Source organism: Dermacentor variabilis, chromosome 10, assembly GCF_050947875.1.
Source record: "Dermacentor variabilis isolate Ectoservices chromosome 10, ASM5094787v1, whole genome shotgun sequence".
Lineage (NCBI taxonomy): Eukaryota > Metazoa > Arthropoda > Arachnida > Ixodida > Ixodidae > Dermacentor > Dermacentor variabilis.
Window position 1 is genome coordinate 28789961 of NC_134577.1, and position 21950 is coordinate 28811910.

At 43.9% G+C, this 21950-nt stretch overlaps 1 protein-coding gene across 4 annotated transcripts in view; it reads right to left on the reverse strand.

Annotated features, from left to right (window-relative positions):
- cdm (importin-13-like protein cdm) overlaps positions 1-21869 on the reverse strand; it is a 50680-nt gene extending 28811 nt beyond the window's left edge. For all 4 annotated transcript variants that reach the window (XM_075672180.1, XM_075672179.1, XM_075672178.1 and 1 more), the window contains exons 1-11: positions 21519-21869; positions 18725-18847; positions 16889-17056; positions 16366-16464; positions 15745-15798; positions 14726-14991; positions 12571-12655; positions 11610-11738; positions 10560-10773; positions 3441-3490; positions 786-1057 (exon numbers count right to left, since the gene is read on the reverse strand). In XM_075672180.1, the coding sequence (XP_075528295.1) occupies positions 786-1057; positions 3441-3490; positions 10560-10773; positions 11610-11738; positions 12571-12655; positions 14726-14991; positions 15745-15798; positions 16366-16464; positions 16889-17056; positions 18725-18847; positions 21519-21548 (1490 nt within the window). In that variant the 5' untranslated portion in view covers positions 21549-21869. The remainder of the gene's footprint in view (positions 1-785; positions 1058-3440; positions 3491-10559; positions 10774-11609; positions 11739-12570; positions 12656-14725; positions 14992-15744; positions 15799-16365; positions 16465-16888; positions 17057-18724; positions 18848-21518) is intronic.
- Between the last annotated feature and the right edge of the window lie 81 nt (positions 21870-21950).

The window sequence follows — 21950 nt, forward strand, 5'->3', positions numbered from 1 at the left end:
GGCAGTCTCATTACTTTACAGAAAAACCCTGTAGACACTCACGCAAAGAGCAAGTTTTTAAATGCAGCATTGCTCAAACGTCATGTTTCAGATGCAGCAGCCTGCCAACGGGCCATCAAAGTCGGCCTTTCAAAGGCATCACACTTCTGTTTCTTTCCCACAGACCCGATCAAGGTATTTGTTGCACCCAATAAGATGAGAAATACTATTAGATATAATGAAGGTATTTCCATGTCAGGTAAGTCTTCGTTATACAAGATTCAACTGTACATCCTTTGTCAAATGAAACAAAAGCCATTAGGAACATGAGCACTGCGAAGTCTTAGCTGTTTCATAACTTGCCCTGTTAGAACTCCTCACAGTGTAGCACTCTGGACAGTGAAAAGAATTGACTGGGTATTTGATTCCCAAAGCGACAGCTCAGCTGGACCATGCGGCAACGCTGCTGCCCGTGATCACATGTTAGTAGTAACAACTTGTAGTGTTGCATCTGCAATTGGCAACAGTTTGTTTTGGCCATTTGCGTCAATGCTTGTCGTGATACACTGTACAGTGCAGTGCACAGATTTGCCGCTGTATTGTCCACCGCCACTACTACATGACAACATTGATGGCCTGAATCAAAAATGTGCTCCCCCAACAGTTCGTGGATTAATTTTAAGTGCAACTAACCATCAAATGTGGTCCAAGTAGACACCAAGGAAAACGATTTCTTACACTCCTGAGATAAAGCTTCTTAACAAGGTTCAAACGAGTTGCGAGGTTCAAACAAGTGAGCACTCAACTGTAGCCAGCTGCCAAGGGAGCCAAGGCAAACTAGGGTAGCTGGCTGGAGGTGCGGGTTAGACATGAGGCGAGGCAGGGCTGCACGGAACTGGGGACCCAGGTACGGCTCCTGGTGGGGCCTGACGTTCTCTGCCACCGCCTGGAGTGCCAACAGGCATGCCTCAGCTGCTGGCCAGGCCCGGCTGTCCTTCTCGAGGGCCCGCATCGCCAGTTCTAGGTGAACTGCAAGTGCCGCGAGCAGGCTCTCCCGCAAGATATCAAACAGGGCCATCTGAAAAAAAATAATAAAATCGGGCAGAACTCACTTATGATGACTGTCTGAGGTACACTTTATTTAACTCAAACTGGAGCTCATCACGAGTTATAAGCAGTGGTGTGCTAATATTTGGAAACTCGAATCGGTTAGTCTTCGGCTGGATTCGAAAGACTTTTACTATTCGAAGTATTTGAACCCCCCAAAATTGCTCTCAGTTCTTTAACTCAGCTTCGCCCCAGTACAGCTGTGTTATGCGGCGAAGCATATGAATTGTATTGCGGTGAAGTGTATTTGCCGTGCAGTGAATCATATGACAAGAAGTGTATACTGTCACAGGACCCCTGCTGGCACTTATGGCTAGCTGGTACTATCTGCCCAAGATGCCACACTGTGCAGCCTCCTCTTGCATCTAGACAACACCAGACACCAGGTGGAAACCTCTGCGTCTGCTACTAATCTGGCTAAGTGCATAAAAACACTGTTTCCAAACTACAAGTTTGACCAAGTAGTAAGCCAGGATGCTGTAATGGGAAACTGGTTTAAAAACCTAACTTCAGAAGAAGCAAGGAAAATTTCAACAAAGAGGAACCCAGATATGTCCTCAACAACGAAAGGCTCTGAAGAGGTTCTTAACACATCAGCACTGTCAAGACTGATTATCAACCAACAGCAATTTTCACTTGCTTGTGGCAGCAATTTTCCCTGCCACAAGTACAGGTTGAAAGATATGTGCGTGATGAAATATTGGGCCAAAAAGAAAATCAATGTGAGTGGTGGTGTAAGCTGGGTTCCCACTGCCGGCTCGGCTTGAGGAGAGAAACCTGCTGATAGCCGACACTAGTGTGTCCACTGAGCAGCTCTTTTCGGTGTCTGAAGGAACCGTAGCATGCAGGAGGGTGTTGCTGCTCCCCGAACATGTCGAGCACCTATCGTTCCTTCAAGACAACATTAAATGACTGCAGATATGATAATTTCAAATGAAAGTGTTGTACTAGAGAATCTTGTTGACCACTAAGCAAAATTTTCCTGTATGCTATTTGCTGTGCAATAAATTCACCTTTTTTTTCCATACCTCTGGTTGGCGAAAAAACTTCATTTTTTGCTAAACCAATAGCATTCGCATTCGAAAAATATTCGATTGGCACACCATTTCTATTATTTGAATTCACTTTGAAAGTGAAAATTTCATATTGCACACCCCCAGCTATAACACTTATGAGCATGCAAATTCTTGCAGAAATTTCATGTTAGCCAGGCTATGACCCCCCATGCGTTCGACAGAAAGGGTACAGAAATGGCATAGACTCAGGCAGCAACACAAAGGGATACCCAAACCCTATGACCACAGCAGAATGTGTCAGTCTCCATAGGGAGCGCAAGCACAGAAGCCCCAACCATCTACTAGTGTGACAGGCTCAAACAGCACAGGGCAGTATCGGGTGCCACCAGCAGGCGGGTAATTCCTGAGCCCTAGAGCCCCAACACTCTCTGTAAAACAAACGGGCCCACTACAAATAGGGAGCAAGCACGACTACAAAATTAGACTAAGGCCCCCATTAGATGTAACATAAGTTAGTCATGTGAGCTTTCTAGTTCATGAATAAGTATAGCTTCTGTATTTGGTTGCACAAGATGTATGCACAAGATGTTTCCCATACCCCTCTGCGGCCATGTCCCTGATACAGCTTACCCTTTTTTTTTTTTTGCATATTTTGGTTGCATAACTGAGTAAAAGCTTTTCGTAAAAGCTTTTCGTACTTTTCCAAGTTCAGTCTTTGGCTATTTTCGAAGACAATGCGATTGAGCTTCACCTATAAGAAATTAACCAGGCACGAGCAGAAGCAGACAAAATCTACGACATCATGGCAGACTAGTGCAGGAACGTCAAAGTGACATCAACACCCATCTTTTGTTTTTTCTGTCTGTCTTCTGTCTGCTTTCTGTCTCGTCAAGCCCTTTCTCACAGTAAGAGTGGAATTTTCGGTATTGTAAAAGGGTAATTTATTAACACAGCTGAAATAATTCGTCTTAAGTGTCTCTTTCAAGTGCTTGCTTTTACATTGTCACAATCGGCTGCATGCAGCAATATCTTGGGGAGAGGAAAATGAATCATTGAAATAGCTTGACAGTCAATTATTTTGTCTGCTCGTGAGCTGCATGAATTTCTCAGCTGAATGACTTCCACACAAGTGCATCTATTTCTACTAATCATTTTTTTTCCTTCATCACTAACGTGCCGAAGGCACCTCTGGAGCACCTCTGAGATAAGCTGCATATGGAATTAGAGAAACTATTGAATGGTCTCTCCTCTCACCCTCACGTCTTTCGGACAGAGGAAGCAAAGGTCTTTTCTACACACCCACTGCTAAGATATCAAAGAATGCCATGTCTCACTCACAATGCAGTCTCCAATGTCCTGGCGACAGCACCGCAAGGCATCTTTCTCCTCTGAAAGCAAGCACCATGTTCACTGCATACAATGCATCAACTGTAACATCACTGCATGATAAGAAGCTTTACTATCATGCCAGCACAAATTTAGCCCCAGAATAGAAACCTACTATCTTTCACAAAACTAAACCAGAAAAATAACACAAAAAGCTTTACTTTTACTTGAAGCCGGATGCACATAGAAAAGTTGTGCATAAACCATCAAGGATGATTGTCAAAGTAATTGCACAGCCCTAACTAGAAAGTGAATGAATGAGAGTGAGCACACGATAGAGCCAACAAGACAATGAATGAGCGAGAGCATGAGGAACAGAGAGCGAACAAACGTTTTCCTTGCCGCGTGAAACTACCAACCTCGGACCAACGGCCAAAAGGGCTAAAGAAAGTATTTGCTTTAAGAAGGTCTTGCATAATATGTGCAGATGCTATTGTATCTTGACAAACATGATGTCAAGAAGTGTCCCTTACAATGCACACTGCGTTAGCTGTGTTACCTCACCAAAAGGACCTTCCTGTACCTAAGAAGCCACAGTACACTCACTGCACAGTAAACTTGTACACTCTTATTCGAAGGTTCTGAAGCAATTCTGCAATCACATGCCTGTGACAGGTCAAGTCCCTAGTTCCAGTGGCTCTGTGCCCGAAAAATTCAGAAACAGTGAGAAGTCCTTCGCTCAATCCTCGGGGCTGTAGTACCATAGAAGAATTACAGGGATGCCAGTACACGGCACAATGAGAGGTCTGGCCAAAAGTACAGGGCCTTTTGAAACTTCTGACAAACACTGTGTAAGCGGTGCTTTGAACCACACATGACCAGATCAGATTACCAGAAGAAAGATCACTAACTCTTTGCAGTCACAGGTGGGCCCTTCCAGACATGCAAAGAATCTTTTTCACACTTTTTCAACCACTGATAACTGCACTTCCCGGCGTCTCCATATGAGGGCAGCGCTTTCTTAGTGGCACGATTCATGGAATTCATACGTGCTTTTTGTGGCACAGAGTATCAAGGATGGCGACGTTTTCTTTATGTGCACTTTATAAAATGAACTCGCATTTGATTTACGGAATTTTAATATTACTTTAGTGCCGAGAAGCAAGTTATTCCACCTTGAGGAGACCAGCATATGAGAGCACTGAAGGAGATAACGACGAAGACCCCAGAGAAAGCAGTTCTCGTAGTGATCATAAACAATGTGATGTAGGCTAGAGACTGTAAGACGTCTAAGAAATAAAAAAAATTCCAAAATAAATTGTTTGCAACGAATTTGTTAGCATGAGTGGTATTTTTGCACAGTAGTCAAAATACATAAAATAATTCCTCACCAGAAGGAACCACAAAGTGAGCAAATGATCATGATCGGAAAGGGTTAGGTTTACCTTTATGGTTTTGCTATGAAAGGCAAGCCTGCTAACATTGACCAATGCTAAAGCTAAAAACCACGGTGTCTACCACGAGGGAAAACCTGAAATTTTAAGAGAATCTGTCAGTTCTGGAAAATTCAGGGAAAAGCAGGAAATTTTCTCCCCAACTGCTTTGAATCAATGAAAATGCTGGCTGAGTAGCACTATCAACCATGATAGGACCCACCAGAGAAGGATGACAGTGCAAACCGACAAGTGGTTTAGTAGTACTGTAAATGAAACGTTGCTCATACAGTCAATGCTCATTACAACAGACTATGATAATTCAGCAAAAATGTCCGTTATATCCAAACTCCGTTCTATCCAAAATTAGGGCACGGTATGTTGTGAAATAGTGAAACTTCGCGCATACTGCTCTCTAACCCGCAGATTTGTCTGCAGCAGTTGCACTCGCACAACGCACCTGCAGTACGGCAAAGTAAACGGCCAAATCAACGGCGGGGAGCGAGCTCGAGCGCGCCGCCACCTTCGATGACACAAACATCGGCTGCAGTTTCTTCTATACACAAAAAAGTGGCCGACAGTATCAGCTCAAGTCAATTTTACCTTTTGCAACAAGCGACAACTACTGTCAAATTTGTAGCACAAGTGAGAGCTGCGGTTCAAGGCAAGTTCAACTCTGAGTCCACATCTCGCCACCGCTATTTGGCCACCACTGTCTGGATGCTTTTTTTGGGCGAATTGATGAAATTAGAAATAAAGCGTTCTCAAAACGGTACATTTTGCTATTCTTCGCCCTTGTTTTTGAAGCATCGCACACTATGGCTCCACATCGAAGCTGATTAGGCCCAGCAATGCCTTCAGCACTTGCTTGGCACTACACCGACAACAGGGGTCTGCTTGCATGGTTAACACGAAAATTTCTTGCAAGTGGGGTGTTGCGCAGCACACCATTATGGGAAGCTTGCCACTACTGCAGTCGTTCCTTAAGAAAAAAACATTATTTTCACAAATTCTGCAAGCGCCCAGAAATATTTCTGCGCAGTGCACTGCTGCACACAGTAGTTGTGTGCAGTGTACTGCTGCGTGCTGGGCATGTTTGCATGCGAACTTTGATAACATTTTTGGACAAAAGAGAGACGTAGACACTAAGATGCGCTCATGATGTCTATGTCTCCATTCTGGCCCAGTCTGCTTGCGCAAAGAGAAGCGCTTCACTGCCACATGCAAGCATCAACGCACCAAAGTAGGTTGTATTTACAATGTCTACACAAAGTTTGCCAAAATTTGCCTGTTATAGCTGATAGTCTGTTAATGCCGGGTCCGTTAAAAGTGGAATAGGTTGCATTGATAATATAGGTACAGTGGAATCTCGATGATACGAATCTCACGGGGTCACGAAAAGTATTCGTATTAGCCGAAATTTGTATCATCAAAACACAATTAAAACTAGCTAAATTAAAGAGTCAAAGGTGAACTCACTCAGGCACACATACTTAAAAAGCATTTATTTATTGAAGAAAAAGTCTCTAATGTCCTTCTGCTTCTTTTTCTTTGTCAGGTCATTTAGCAGACTTTCTTCAAATCCATCAAAACACATGCACGTGTCGTCGCTGATTTCATCCGTGGCCATAGCACTCCTCAGAACGTCGAGCGCATGCAAGCGTTTCAGCCCCCGGTGGTGGTCCTTCGCCATCGCCCTCGTCTATGTCGTCGCCATCATCGCTAGAATCAACAGCCTCGCATGTGGCCTCTTCGACAATATTTTCTACCGTGCGCGCACCACAGGTGGCGAGATTGTCATCTGCCGTGCAAGTCATCAGCTGTGCACTCGACATTAAGCCGTTCCCAATCCTCAATTGTACCTTCCAGCTCTGGGGGCACCTTTTCTGGACTCCCGAAGAAGCCGCATTTGCCAAAGCAGTTCGCTACGGTGGTCGGAGTTACCCGATCCCATGCCATAGCTATAAATTGGATGGCATCCAAGACGCTTATTCGCAGATCGCCTTCGTCCTTTCGATCAATTTTAGCAAGTAGGCGGCGCACAAGAACGCTCTTGCAATGGTGCTTTGCATTCTTTATAATCCCAGCGTCAAGGGGTTGCAGGTGCGTCGTCGTGTCCGCGGGTAAAAAGACAAGTTTGACGTTTTGAAGCGTTACTTGCCTCGGGTGGGCAGCGCACTGGTCAAGAAACAGAACAATTTTCCGATTCTTGAAAGCCATCCTCCTGTCAAGGAGCGACAGAAACTCTTGAACAGCGCCGCCGTCATCCACGCCTTTTTCTTTGCGCGATAGACGCACGGCAAATGACTCTCGCGCTTGAAGCACCGGGGCTTTTCAAACTTGCTAACTACCGTGAGCTTAAGTTTCTCCAATCCGTCGGCATTACAGCATAAGAGAACCGTAATGTGCTCTTTGCTATTTTTGCCTCCTTTGCATGCTTCGCCTTTTAAACAGATGCTCTTCTCGGGTTGCAGGTTAAAAAACAGACCTGCCTCATCAGCATTAAAAACATCACGAGGCTCATACTGAATGATGAGTGACGGCAGCTTAGCTAGCCAGTCGCTGACAACTGCCTTGTCAGCTTTTTTCACTTCGCTGCAAACGCTTTTATAAACGAGACCGTGCCTAGTCTTAAAACGTTGCAGCCACCCACCTGAGGCCTGGAATCTATCGATGTGCAGAGCAAGTGCAAACTCGTCGGCTTTCTCCAGCAAAACTTTATCGTCAAAACTTACACCAGCTGCAGTTACATGAAACCAAGTCAGGAGAGTCTCCTCAAGCTTTACATGCTGAGTGGTCTTCGCTTGCTTCGCGTTGACGTTGAACGAAAGCATGTTTTTCATGATAGAGTCTTGCTGTGCAACAATTGTGCTCAGTGTTGACGTTGCGAGGCCTAGCTCCTTGGCCAACTTCGTCCGCTTCTTCTTGGGATCCTCGTCGACCTTTCGAAGAATGTCTAATTTCTCTTTAAAGGAGAGCGTTTTCCACTTGCGAGGCGTAGCTCGCTGCGACTAGGCAAAATGGCGCAAACACAAAGAATGCGGCCCGAAGCACAGCAGCCACTCTGTCTGATGGCACACGGAAAAGGTGGAAAAGCACAAAAGCAACAGAAGCGCCACCTCTTCAAACTTTTTGCGCCCAGTCACGGCATCTGTGCTGTCCGGCACCGCGTCCACCCCTCCGCACCAAAAGAGACAGGGAGAAATCGTGCGACTGCGCACCGTTCTCTTTCGCGACTGTCGGTGGGGTGGCGTTTATTCGTATCAACCCATGCGGGTCAAAAATCTATTCATAGCAACCGTTCTCTAGCACATTGCAAAGTACTAGGGCTCGGCCGGGACCACAGAAAAATTTGTATCATCCGGAAATTCGTATTAGCCGTGATCGTATCATCGAGATTCCACTGTAGTGAGAACAGTCTGCTACATCCGAAAGCATGTTGTAGACAGACCTGTTGTAAGGGACATGGACTGTACGTAGGCTGTGGTCGAGAGAGCCCGCGCAGACGCCTAGATTATAAAGACAATAAAAAGAGAAGCCGGAAAAAAGAAACAACACGATGGTGAAACACTGGATGCAGCACACAATTAGCCCTAGCCGGGTACATTACAGCTCCAGTTTACGTGGCCATTCTTGCCAGCTTTGTCGCAGGTCCCGTAAGCAAGATAGAAGGTGTGCTTAACACACACAGTAGAACGCCATGCACATGTTCTAGAAAAACACGTGAGAAAAACGTACTAACCAGAAAAACGTATGATCCAAAGTGACTAAAAGATTTGACAGACTCAACTGCAGTTGATGTCTATTGTTACGATCGGCCTGCAGGGGTACTGAACTGCAAACCTTTCAAGGCCCACGTTTGTTTCGATCGACCTGAGGTGTTAGCGATCTTCGGAGAAGCGACCTTCGAACCTTTCCCGGCCCGCTGCGATGACTCGCTTTGTGAAGACAACAATGCGCCTCCTCAACAGCACAACAGCGCCTGCATGTCTAGCCACGTTCGGCGGACAGAGTATTGTTAGTTGGTTCGCTGTCGCCTTCACGGCTTGCTTGGAGCAAGAGAACTCCGGCAAAGGGTGTTCTGCGGTACTTTCTCACTGGCCCCAGAAGTTATCACAGTCAATGGACAGAAGCGGCGGCTAGCTGCGGGGTCAGCTCTGGGATCAAGAGGCACCTGCTTAGGTCAAGCGTGTCAACTCCTGTCTACGACGACCCACTCCCCTCGGTGCATTCAGTGAAACCAAAGTGCGGAAGTGAGTGTGTCAACCCTCCCCCTCAAAGGCGGGTCGACTACGATGACTTTGGACGCTCCCATTGGACGAAGGTTGAACGGCAGTTTTCCCTCACCTAGGGATCTAGGAAGGACAAAGGGTTTTTAAGCAGCCATTGTCGGCTGTTCAGTGTGCTTTCGTTTTCAGTCATGCTAGACTGATGAAATGTAATGTTCTCCACCCTTCATGTAGATATTGTAAATAAATCGCACATTCCTCGTTCTCAATGAGAACAAGTCCCTCCCTTCAACAACGTCCTTAGCGTGGATAAGTCAGACGACGGCATGGGCCAGCTACCACTTATTTCATGCCCGACCCCAACTCTTACACTATGTAATGCGAAGTGTTGCACGAATCGTTGCAGCATGTGACTTCGACGCGCGCCAAGCTCATGCCACCCGAGGGGCCCGATACACGCATTGCCTGTTTTTACAGCTTCGGCAAGCTTTAATTGGTGCTCCTTGGATTTGACCTGGGTCAGCACCTTCTTCAAGTGGGGCATTTTGGCAGAAAGCTTTTATGTGCCTATTCAGCGCGAATTGTTGCGGCATGAGATAACAACACGAGAGCCTGAGCAACCCGAGACGTACATTGTCGTTTTAAGCCACTGACGAAAAACTGAAACGAAATTGAGTTGACGGTCAGAAATACTATGCCTATGATGCCACCAGAGAGAAAGATGACGCTCACTTAACGCCACCTGCAGCAGGGAATATCAGCGGGTTTGGGTTATCACCTGTTAAACGCATGCAGTTGTGAAATAAATAGGTGAAGATGATTACCACAACAGGGCTGACGGCAATAGCTGTGAATGCAGGATGTGACAACCCTTTATTTTTTTTTTTTATGTGGCATTTTACGTGCTAAAACAACGTTCTGATTATAAGGCACGCCATAGTGGGGGACTCCGGAACGTGCACCTAAATCTAAGTACAAGGGTGTTTTTGCATTTCCCCGGGAAGAGATTTACCGAAATGGGAAACAGAATGTGCACCGGTGTTTTCCCGTGAGACGAGGCAGGCAAGCTGCTGAGGCAGGCGGCTGCTGTTATCAATCATAAGAGCCTCGTGCCTTTTCTCGTTTTCATAGGATCTAGCAGCGGGAGAACATATTATACGAGCATAGTCTAGCGCTGTACTGAATATTGGTGCTGAAAGGTTGCGTTTTCCAGGAATTTATAAACTGGTAAAAAGAAAGCATAACTGCATCGGGTAATTTTTCGTCTACTCGTTTCTGAACGTTGGCACCGAGATACTGTACGCAACGGGATCATATCAACGAGGTCTTACTATATCTGCATGTATGCAAATTGTGCTCTGTTGCACTCATCCAATGTGTGCTATCTTGGTTATTAGTGTTACTCAGTTGTACTTGGCACATTACAAGATGAATAGCAACGTGGCAGACACCCAGAAAACATAATGTACCTGAATCCCAGTGAGAGTTGTCTGGAGGCAGCTGCGCTTTGCGCAGAAGGGCCTCGAACAGATTCTGCCAGAGTGGCTGCAGCAGAAGCAGCAGGGATTCACGCTGGGAGCCCTCGCTTGCGGAGACTGCATCCTGCAGGGCGTGCCAGGCAGGAAGAGAGCCTCTGCTCCACGTCTCGTCTATAGGGTACTGACGAGGTGTCCCAGTGAACTTCTGCGAAAGCAAAGTTTGCAGAGGGGCTTCAGGCTCACAAGGAGTTTCCTGACCTCTTTCGAACACAAAGTGTTGCCCACCCTACCAGTGCTTAGCAGTAAATGACCCCATCCTACAAGCACAGCAGATGCTAAGAAAAACTGGCGGTGCAACCATTTGCAATTAGCAACCTCTTTTTTTATGATGGGAATGTAATTTGTGACGATATGTTTTACTATGTTATGATTTAATATGTTATGTTATTATTGTAACCCAATGCCTTATCCCCATGGCGCCGGATTTCCCACCGCTGCGAGGGAAAGCCAACTTCTGGGGGCTCTTTTGCACCGCTTGTCATCCGACATATCGGGAGTTGCTGCTATTTTTGTTCGATGTAAGCATAATTTTTGCTACATATACATATATATACATAATGATTCGATGTAAACGATATAGTCAGGTTCGATATAGTCGGGTTCGACTGTAATATGAATTTCAAGGTATCTTTTTGTGTTTGGGCTAATTTGTCTCAGCTAAAGTTTCGGCAATATCTTAAGTTCATTTTTTAGCTGTTTTAAAGTACAACTTAATCTACTGCAACACATAAAAAATTGACCCAACCCAATCAGACACTCCTGAAATCCATGACACTGCGGCAGGCTGGTGCGGGAGCATCTTTCCTGGCTCACCGAGCTTCTTCTCATAGTGATTTTTTTTCTTCTTCTTTTTTGGGGCTATTAGAGAAGGGTTATTTACTAATATGGTTTAACTAATCTTTTGCATTACCATCTCTTTGAGCCACGTAAGGTAAGGTAAATAAGTGCGTGTAGTAGATCAGGCAAGTTTTGACTACTCACCAACAGGTGGTCAAATAGCCTTAGTATAATGGGCTTGTGGTCAGGCTTAGAGAGGAGCATCGTCACCAAGCTGTGGGTGTGGCACTCTACAATTTCCACAAGCAGACTGCACAGGTGACCACATGATTCCTGCAATAGCAACCACACATGTGTACATCACCCACTACCGCCAAGATCAAGACCTGTTTGTTGGGAAATGGCTGAACTACAGTGCGGACAGTGCATATTTTCATTTTGTCAATAGCGCAGACACGCGAGGGCTGTGCCACCTTTGCTCGACTGAATCTTACTAGTAACCTAAAGAATAGCCGCACAGTGTGACACCCACTTAAATATCGAGGATACTATGAGCTCTCAGCACAGCAAGGGGCATGTAACAGCCTTTTCCAGCTGCAGATAATGATTTCAGGCATTTCAATGATGCCCATTTCATGCGATCACAAATTGGGTTTGCAATGTTGGCATTGCCCAACTGGCCAACACACACCATTTGTTCTCGCTCGCAAGCCACTTTTCTGCTACCCCGTCTATACAGCAGCACACTAACTTAGTGCTAACGACTAGTGGAAAATGAAAGGGGAGAGAGAAGGTTTCAAAGGTACAAAGAGGAAGACAGGCAAGTGGCGCAAGAGAACACTGCAATAAACAGAAAGTCATCGCACCGAGGAAGTAGTTGGGCACACCAAATGCACTGCGAGATAGGCAAGTCAGAATTTCTGTATACCTTCATCTTATGTACCAGTGTGTTTGCCAGTGGTGGGAGGAAAAGGCAACATTCCTATGCAAATCAGATTTAACAAAAGGCGTCTTGGAAACATCTTTCGTTAAAGATCGGATGAACTCTGGAAGATAAATTCCCAAAAATTTCTCGAATATGTCTCTCAGCTGTTGTAACAATGCTAGTTCTTCAATACGTAACACACGAACAGCAGTGCAACACTAAAAGAGCAAAAATACTGACCGTATCACCAGAGGTCATTTTTTCAGAGTAGACATCTTCTAACCGCACCACATGTTCAACCATCTCCAAGACAAACTTGGGGTACCTGCAGCAGAATACGTGAACCTCAATCATCAGAAGGCTACTACAGTCAGCACCTTTGTGGCTGAGCTCCAGTAAATTGTCTTCCTAATTCAATGGAACAGTTAAGCGTGCTTTGTCAAGTTGCATCCCACTTAGTTTATGTGGTGCAAACTGACTAAAATCTGACTAAAATGCTGACTAAAATATCACAAACGTAGTTTTGAAGTGTCGAACCAGTTATCACAGTAAGCAATAGAGGTGGGAAAGCGTTGCCCCGAATCACGGGCCAGGCATTGCAGTGTTAAGAACTTCTGTAGCCAAAACCTGCTCGTCATGGATGAAAAAAGGCACAACTCTCTTGCCCACGTCCTAACAGTTCTGGCTGCAGAAATCCTTTACGAAGACCGCCTAGCTCCAAATCACCATCCCAGACAAACACATGAGTACTGACTAGCCTGGCAACCGAACTTGGGTCCTGCCAATGCAATCTTCGTGGAGCAATATTCAAGCGCCCTTGAATCTCACTAGTAACCTGAGGAACAGCCGTACAGTGTGACACCCACTTAAACATCGATACTGTTAAACTGTGATAACTAAAATCAAAGGGCAGAGAGAGATACATATTTTAATGATATGCTGAGGATGTTAACCTAGCTCATTACATCACCTGCCACAAAGTTGCCACATACTCCTCATCAGACATCCACAACGCTAGCAAATAAACTATGTCAGGATTGTTTTTTTTTTCTGCCTTGCATGACGAAACATTAAGAAAACATTCTTTCAGAGGCAGAGGAACAAGGTTAGTATTAATTAATTTCTCAAATCATGCAGAATAAGCGATTGATGCCCTTTCTAGTAGGGAATGTGCAGATATTTAAAGTGAATATTTCAACTAATAAGAAATCAAATATCCTATTCAATTTTAGCACCAAATCAAAGACACCATGTACTCGCAAATCTATATACTTCTCCAATAATTTTGTAGTACTGTACACTGTCGACTCTGCATAAAGAAACATGAAAGTGAATCACTAATCCAGTCATTGTGGACACAAACAATCAGAAGGTACGTAGTAGATTCAAGAAGGGGGAACTTTGGGCCAGTTGGTCCAACATGTTTAAAAAGGAAAAGAACCGTGACTTAAGACGGGAAGTAAGAGGAATGAGGTAAGGAGGTAGTACCGCTCGTACTGTCCATTGCTTCGTCTTACGTCCCGTCTGAAGTCGTGGTTTCTTTCCTCTTTAATTACATCGTAGAGCAGGCCAAGTTACCGGAGAACCAGGCTTTTTCAGCTAAATCGCAATCATTTGCACTAAAGCTGGCATTGTTTGGTACTATTTACGTATACAGCATCTGTTTTCTGCAAATTAAATCTGAGTACGTCTGATTGCAACATCACTTGATAATATAATGGACCCATATGATGCGACCAATATAATCAAAGAAGAAGCACTATTATAGCTCTGGCATCACTGCAGGCAATACACCGTTCCTATTTAGTATTGAAGGTATAAGCAGATGCCAACTGGCTGTAAATAAGTGCCTTTTAAAGCTCATTTCCTACCATGCACAGCCACATATGCTCTGAAAAGAAAAGTCCCAAGTATGCTAACAAAATTATTTGTTCGCAATGTTTACCCCGCAAATAATACCCAGCTACGAATACCCTGCACGAGCCTGCAAATATCAAAACTTTTGAATAATCAGTCAAACGTCATCTTATTCAGCTTGGTCCTAGAATCGAATAGTCACTATACGCAAGCTTTAATACTTCACATCGTCAACCATGCACAATGAAACACGAAATGGAAGCACTAAATTCTGGGATATGACCTCGAGGTATGCTGTAGAGGGCGACTCCAAATTAATTTTGGCCACCTGGGGTTCTATAGTTTGCCTTTTACCTCCATGGAAATGTGGAAACCGAGGACAGAGATCAAGCTCACCACGTCATACCCAGCAGTAGAATGACATAGCCATTGCAGTTGGGTAATGACTCTAGCTAAAAGCTTGTGCTCAACGAAAGTTACAGCAAAAGCCAAAAGCCCGAGCAGCATCAGTTTAGTGTCATGGTTGACAGCTACCCACTTGTGAAGGTCCGGTTGTCCTGCAATGACGGTCAGTACTTCAACGGCAGGTCGGCAGAACTCGGGCTCCCGGATGCACACGAATACACGTGGCAGCAACACCAACTGCTTCTCCCAGTCAAAGCCAAGCTGGGACCACGAGCTGAGACAACTCAGAGCATCAGCATCTAGCACCGTGAGCTGGTTGATAAAGGTCAAGATTTTGCCACTGGACACTTCCAGTGGCTGTCGACTTGGACCTCGGATTGACTGCTCTGTCGACTGCAGCTGTAATGGCATATAAGCACAAACATGAGCTTCTCTCTTAAATATATAAAAATTCTTTCGTGCTTACTGCTGCTAAGTTTTTTACTGAAATATTGCAGAAAGATCGCATTTTGTGGTCCTGATCATTCAGTTTAACACGCAGCAGATTTACTTGATGGTTGTCAAAAAAAAAAAGTAACGTTGCTTTCACCTATGGGGAAGCTAGCTGCTGCCAAGGCAGTACAAGCATCCACTTCAGTCACTTGCTGTTGGCAGCTGCAGAAGGCAGCCATTCCAGGAGGGTTGCTTACTGCTCTTCTGGAACAAGCGGCAACCTTACCTATATGGCTGCCTTCCACAGCAGCTGACAGGATTAAGTCACGATTAAATGGCAAGATTATAGTCAACATTAAATGTTTAAAGAGAAACACATAGGAGCTTTTGAGGTTCAAGTGTGCTGCACGGTATCACCCCAAAATCACTAAATTTTTTAGCCGCAAACATGCCCAAAGTGTCCGATTCATGGACAATTGGTGCCGTGAAATTGGAGAATTTTAGAGTGTATGAAAACAACAAAGTGCTGTACCCTTCTACTAGTTATGGCCACAAACTGTTCGGAAATTCATTTATTCAGATCTCAAGGTCTGCAAGTTCTTGAGGCTGGCTGTACCCAATGCGGCCGCCATGGCATAGGACTAGAACCCTTAATCTCGTGCTCAGCTGCAAAATCCCACAACCACTGAGCCACCTTAGCAGGTGACAGCATGTACGTACTTCCTCGGGAATGAAGGTCAGTAGCTCCAACAGGAGTTTCAGGAGGTGGTCAGGCTGAAACAGAGAGAGTTTGGCCTCATCTACACAGCCTTTGCGCAGTCAAGTGACTTGCCAAGCCTCCCACAATGCACTAACGTTTATTTCACTCTACCAAACTAACAAGAATGATTACTCAAACCTGTAACAATCACAGAGCACAGATGAACAAAAGCAAAGCAGACACTGCAGCCTGCAACAATTAGTTCTGGTCTAATCTAACCTAGCCTGATCCAATATACTGTTACTTTCCCAACACTACGTTCAATCCAATGCCTTTCCACACTTAAGGTCTAACCTAACCTAACTTAGCCCAACTTACTATCACTATTTCACAACATTAGTTTAATGCAATGCCTTTCCACAGTGCCTGCCTTACATAACCTACCATAACTCGGCCTACTATCCCACAGCTTTTGCTTAAAACAATGCCTTCCCACAGCTAACGGCATTTGTTGACATCATACATTAGTACTGCCAATCCGAACATTTCAATGTTAAAGTGAACCTTTGAAAAAATTAATGTGCATAAAGGTGACAACACAAAGCTGGCTATCATCAGTGAACACCAGTGACCATACTCACGGCCAGGATCGTGAACACCTTTGGACAAAATGACAGGAGCAGGTCGTCGATAGCAGAAGGCCAGAAGCTTCCAATTGTGTTCACAACATATGATGCCATCTGGTAAATGAAACAGAATTGAGCACAACAGTGTGAAGTTACAATTGCCAAGAAAGTGATAGTGAGCTACAACTAATGTAAAACAAAGCACAATATTCTTAACATACATGCACCAAGAGAAGTGGTTCTCCCAAATGCAACTCTCCGCTTTAAACGAACAAGCAGAATAAAGGGAAAAGAGGGATGCAATTTTTGTTAGCTACAAACATATAAAGAAATTAGACAATGAAGCCAGATAAGGCTTTGGAGAAATTATTCATGTTAACTGAAATTTAGAAATAACAAAAAGGGAAATGAACATAAAATTAATTGAATTCAATACATTCAATTCATTCAACACTGTTCAATACAAATATTTAGCAGTGTCACCTAAATCATTCACTGCAATACCGCAATAAATAAATTGCACAACTGAAGTACTTACAGCCACCAAGACTTTGGTCAGGACGAGCTTCGGGCCACGTGCATACTTCACGATGGCTTGCAATAATCGTACTCGCAAGTCGTCATACTCATGTGGCTGCAGTTGGTGCCAGTGCCGTGACAGCTTGGTGTGTAAGGTCGTTGCACCGAAGTACTGAACCTCCACTGGCTGCGAAGGCATGGGAGAAGAAATTAAAGAAACCCATTCTCATCCTCAACGTCTTCTCTTCACCGTGATCGACAACATCAAATTTCACTGAAAGTTTCGAAGCATGTTCCAGTGTATCTCCTGCTACAGCAGCTCAGCAGCACTGCATTAAAGGCACTGCCAGCCAATCTATGCTAATGTATACAAATTCCAATGTGAGCCAATTGAAGACGCTGCCAGGTCAACACCAGCTGTGGTGGCCGGCACCAATCACTCAATCGTATACATCAATCCTAACCTAAAGTATTGTATTCAGATGACAAATGAATAAGAGTGTGTCACAGACAGCCATGTGAATGCCATTTTAGGTTAGAACTGAAATGTGTGAGTGATCAATGCCAGCCAATACAGCTGGCATTGGTATACATTAGCATGCATTGGTATACATCAACTTGCAGTGCCTTCCAGCATTAAGTGTGCGCTGGTGAAGAAGGCTCAGTGATAGGCTCGCATAATGGATTTGAGCATGCCACTGTGTCTTTCAGTCTTCTTCTTTCAACACATTGGTTATGATTATGAACTAGCGCAAGCATACGAATAGCAATTTCCACTGATGTCTTCTTAAATCATTAACAAGCTTGAGCTTTACTCGCCCTAGCCGTTATGCTTGAACCTTACACATTAGCTAAAGCAGATGTCTTTCATTGACATGTCAGGTGCATGTAAGATAAACCACACATTTAATATATTTTTCAAATACAGGTATAATGCGCAATTATTCACTGGGACAGACATGACTTCAATAAAGCTCCAGTACAATTTCACAATTTCGAGATGTGTCCTAAGTAACCAAAATGTTGATCCGAATATTTGAGGAAATTAGATTACCTTTGAAATATTTCTTGCTGGAAACTAATGCCCACGTAGCCTAGCTGTGATAACAGCAGAATATGACAGTTTCAAGAAGTCCACCCAAGAAAAGACATGCAATGTTTATATATGACTCAATTTCTCGTTGCTAATAAATATGGTAGCACATAAAATGATGTCTAGGTTGTGAATTACTATTTGTTCGGTGATTATGCCCAATTTCCTTTCTATTATGTTGAGACATTCTGCTTGTACAGTGATGATTATATTTTTTTTTTCCCTCATCAAAAGTGGCACTACTCATTACATCTACGGGTTCAAACAGGACTGGAATATCATTGTGTACCAATTTAAAGGGAGACTGCAGCAAAATGCTCAATCAGTATACGAGCTATTTTCGTTATTTTAGCAGTAGAAAACTCATCATTGGAATGGTAAATGAAGGTCAAAGTTCCAATTCTTGAATTTTGGCCCAAAGCCCTAGTGCAAGCACATCAGTGTCACATTATGAATTTTGAAGCAATTTTTTTCTATTTGGCCCTGTAGTTGTGCAGCGGAACCTGGAAACTTGCCAAGTTCAGTGTTTGTTTCCTTTAGATTATGATGTAGTACATCTTTACTGATAAAAAATTAACTGGGCTTGAGCAAAGAACAAGGTGAGCCGGTTTGGAAATTTCAAGGCAGCATCCATCTTCTTATGCTAAGAGTGGCTTTTTGCTAAAGTGGAGGGGTCATTTACTAATAACAATACACCTAAAATAGCTTATCTTTTTGGTGTCCCTTTAAGGAATGTCAACACACTTTGAAACTTCGGCATACCTTGGTCATGTCAAGAAGCTGCCAGGCAATGTCCCACGCTTGGACTGACACCTGCATCTCAGTCAGGTATCGATTTGCTTCAGCACAGCCCGCACCCGTGTTGCAGTAAAGCTGCCTCAGCGCCTGCACATTATGTGTTGGCAAGTCACAAGCAAGTATCTGCAACTTACACTGATTTTTTTGGCCCCTAGCATCCAAAATCAACACAGAGGCCATTAGAGACACTAGTGGAGGGCTCCAGATCGATTAGGATACCTTGGGCTTCTTTGGCACCTTAACCCCATCAGGCACCAGTTAATTCTGTTCATCGTAAAAGAAAACTTACTGTCACCAGATAGATATCTTGCATCTTTATAATCACAAAAAGTGTAAGGCTGCAGAAGGAATTAAGATTTGTTTATTTTTTAGCAAGCTTTTATCAAATTTGCAGAATGTGGACTGTAAGAGCACTTACTATTCACATCTATACAGTTACTTGAAAAGTATGTTGGGTAGAAAACATTGAGAAAAAAAGTGAAGTTACTAGATACAACAACATACTGACACTGAGAGAAAACAGCTAACTGCATACCTTTCAACTCATTTTACTAAAACATTTATACAGGTTATTCAAACTTACAGAACATTGTTCACAAGTGGTTCTAAGGTTTAGGTGACAGATCTTACTCATCAGTGCTATTGCTTTTGATGCACTAGCTTGGCCTGCCCACTTGTGCATACAGCATCTGAAGGGGTTAAAGGGTTGCTTTCTTTAAATAGGAAAATCACCATAATGGCTTATTATTTAGTGTGAATGGTGTTAATATTATAAGAAATGTAATGTAATAAAAGCAATGATGACAGAATGTCATCCATCATCTATGTTGTGAGCACGTCTTGTTCATAAGCCAAAAAGTGACGATCACTCATGGCACACTGTAGATAAGCTGAGGTTAAAAGGGGCCTTAAAACACATTTTCATGGAACCTTGGCAACACGCTGCAGTGAGTGCTATCTCAATATATTGAAAAAAATTTTGAAAAGTACCTAATATAGATAGTGTGTGCGAAGTCAGTTCTACAAGAATCCGCAAGGAAGAGGAAATTTTATGAACACAAAATGTTGTGATCCATCAGACAGTAGTACAAAGCAACAAAGATAACACACAAGTTTCTTGGAAGGAATGCTTTGCAGCTGAAGGAAATCCCCACTTGTACATATAAAGAGCGCAATCTTTTGCTTGCAAGTAATTCATGGTCACTGTCAAGAGCATATTCGCTGGCATCCATGGGCCTGTTGCAACCTGCTGTCACACCACTGCTGACATTGCATAAAGCTGGGGAAAAAAAAGCAGGGGGCCTTGAGAATTGCAGGTTCCGTGCTGCTTGCCAAATGCAGCTCTGTGACCCGAGTTACCCGCCGTGGTGGCTTAGCAACTTGGTGTCGCGCTGCTAAGCCCGAGGTCTCGGGATCAAGTCCCGGCTGCAGCAGCCGCATTTTGATAGGGGCGAAATGCAAAATTGCCCATCCACTGGGGGCATGTTAAAGACCCTAAGGTGGTTAAAATGAATCCGGAATCCCCAACTACAGCATGCCTCATAACTAAATGGTGGTTTTGGAACGTAAAACCCTAGAATTTAATTTTTACTTAAGTGACCAGGAGTTAAACCTGTGACCTCAGCAGTAGAATCTGATAGTAAATGAGCCACATGAGTGAATATTCACCATCTTGTACCTGAACAAAGTCAGCAAAGTTTATGGATCACAGAATCCATGCAGAAGATAAATACCTCTGCAGCTTTGCGTTCAGATTTCTAGCCGCATTTGCGTTGTCCGGTTCTCTTCTCTTGTGCACGTCTGCATGCCTTACCTTCTGTCATGATGAATCTCTGCTAACTAGCTCATGTTCCTGTGCTTCTAAGCTTGTTCTAGCACGTGCAAACAACATGGTGCTGTGTGAAGAAAGACTGAGGTTCACAGAAAGAGAACTAATAATTGGGCTAGTTGGAAATTGTGTTTCAGCATGTCCGGTATTCTGGTATATGCAAGGATGTTTGGACAATAATGGATGCTGGTAGCAACAACTTGTGATGCTTCACCTAACTGCCATGCCTTACAGAGACGCTTTTGCGTTCCACAAATATTGCCGTAGAAAAAAAAAAAAAGCACTCAGAAAGGCAGCATGTCCCCGATTACTCCGCTGCAGGAAATTTATACACCAGTAGCGAAGCAGAATACACTTGGTTACTACAATATTAGGTCTGTAATCCACTTGCGTGATAAAATCTACACGACAAAACTAGTCCAGTAACAAAAGACAAGACGAGGAAAGAGTGCCAGTCCTGTTTCTTTCGCTCATACATTTTCAGTGCAGAATTTGACAACGATGTAACACATAAAACTAAAGGCACCTGTACCGATCACTTTGTGTGTCATTCCTGCTATTAAAAAAAAAAAAAGTCCACTTTTAGAAACGTTAGCTCCCGATTGTACCTTGTTCTCGTTTTTCTCATCGTCTTGAACTTCCATCTCCCGTCTTCCCCGCGTTTACTCCCGCTACTGGTTTTTCCAAGCAACAGGGATGATAGAAATGATTCGAATCATTTGTGCGAAAGTACTGAACATGCAAGCGTGCCAACTTCCTGTGGGGCACCATATTAAATAAGGAAAACTGCAACTAAGACAGAAACTACAATACTACAACATTTTTTTTTTTTTTTTTTTTTTAAGGTTTTAACCGCATTTACGCGTACAAACGTGAATCGACAAGTTCACGTTTTGACCCACAGATTGAGCTTCGCCGACGAGTACTTACAGCTTCGACGGTCTGTAGATTGTAGCTCATTGCGCGAAGTTTATTGACTGGGTCAGAAGTCTGCTACGAAGATGGTCACCTGCCGTCACCGCGGGCTTGTACTTCCTTCGCAGCAAATGCTGCAGTGTTTATGCACAAGAAACTTAAGTGCGGCCCGGTTTCTGATGTCCTAACGCCATTTCAGCGGAGAGCGCCGCTACAAAACTAAGCAAGAATGTTCCCACAAGAATTCCAGAGCATATTGAACTCGAAAACTAAATCCTTTGCAGAACAAATCGTCTAATGGAACAGCAAGCACAGAACGAAAAAGTTTCTCTGCTAGCGTTCCAGCGTATTGACGGTGGGCGCTGCCATGACACCACACTTGCGATTAGAGCGGCACCAAAGCAGCAAAACAAATATTTAAAAATAACAAACTTATCTTGCAATACT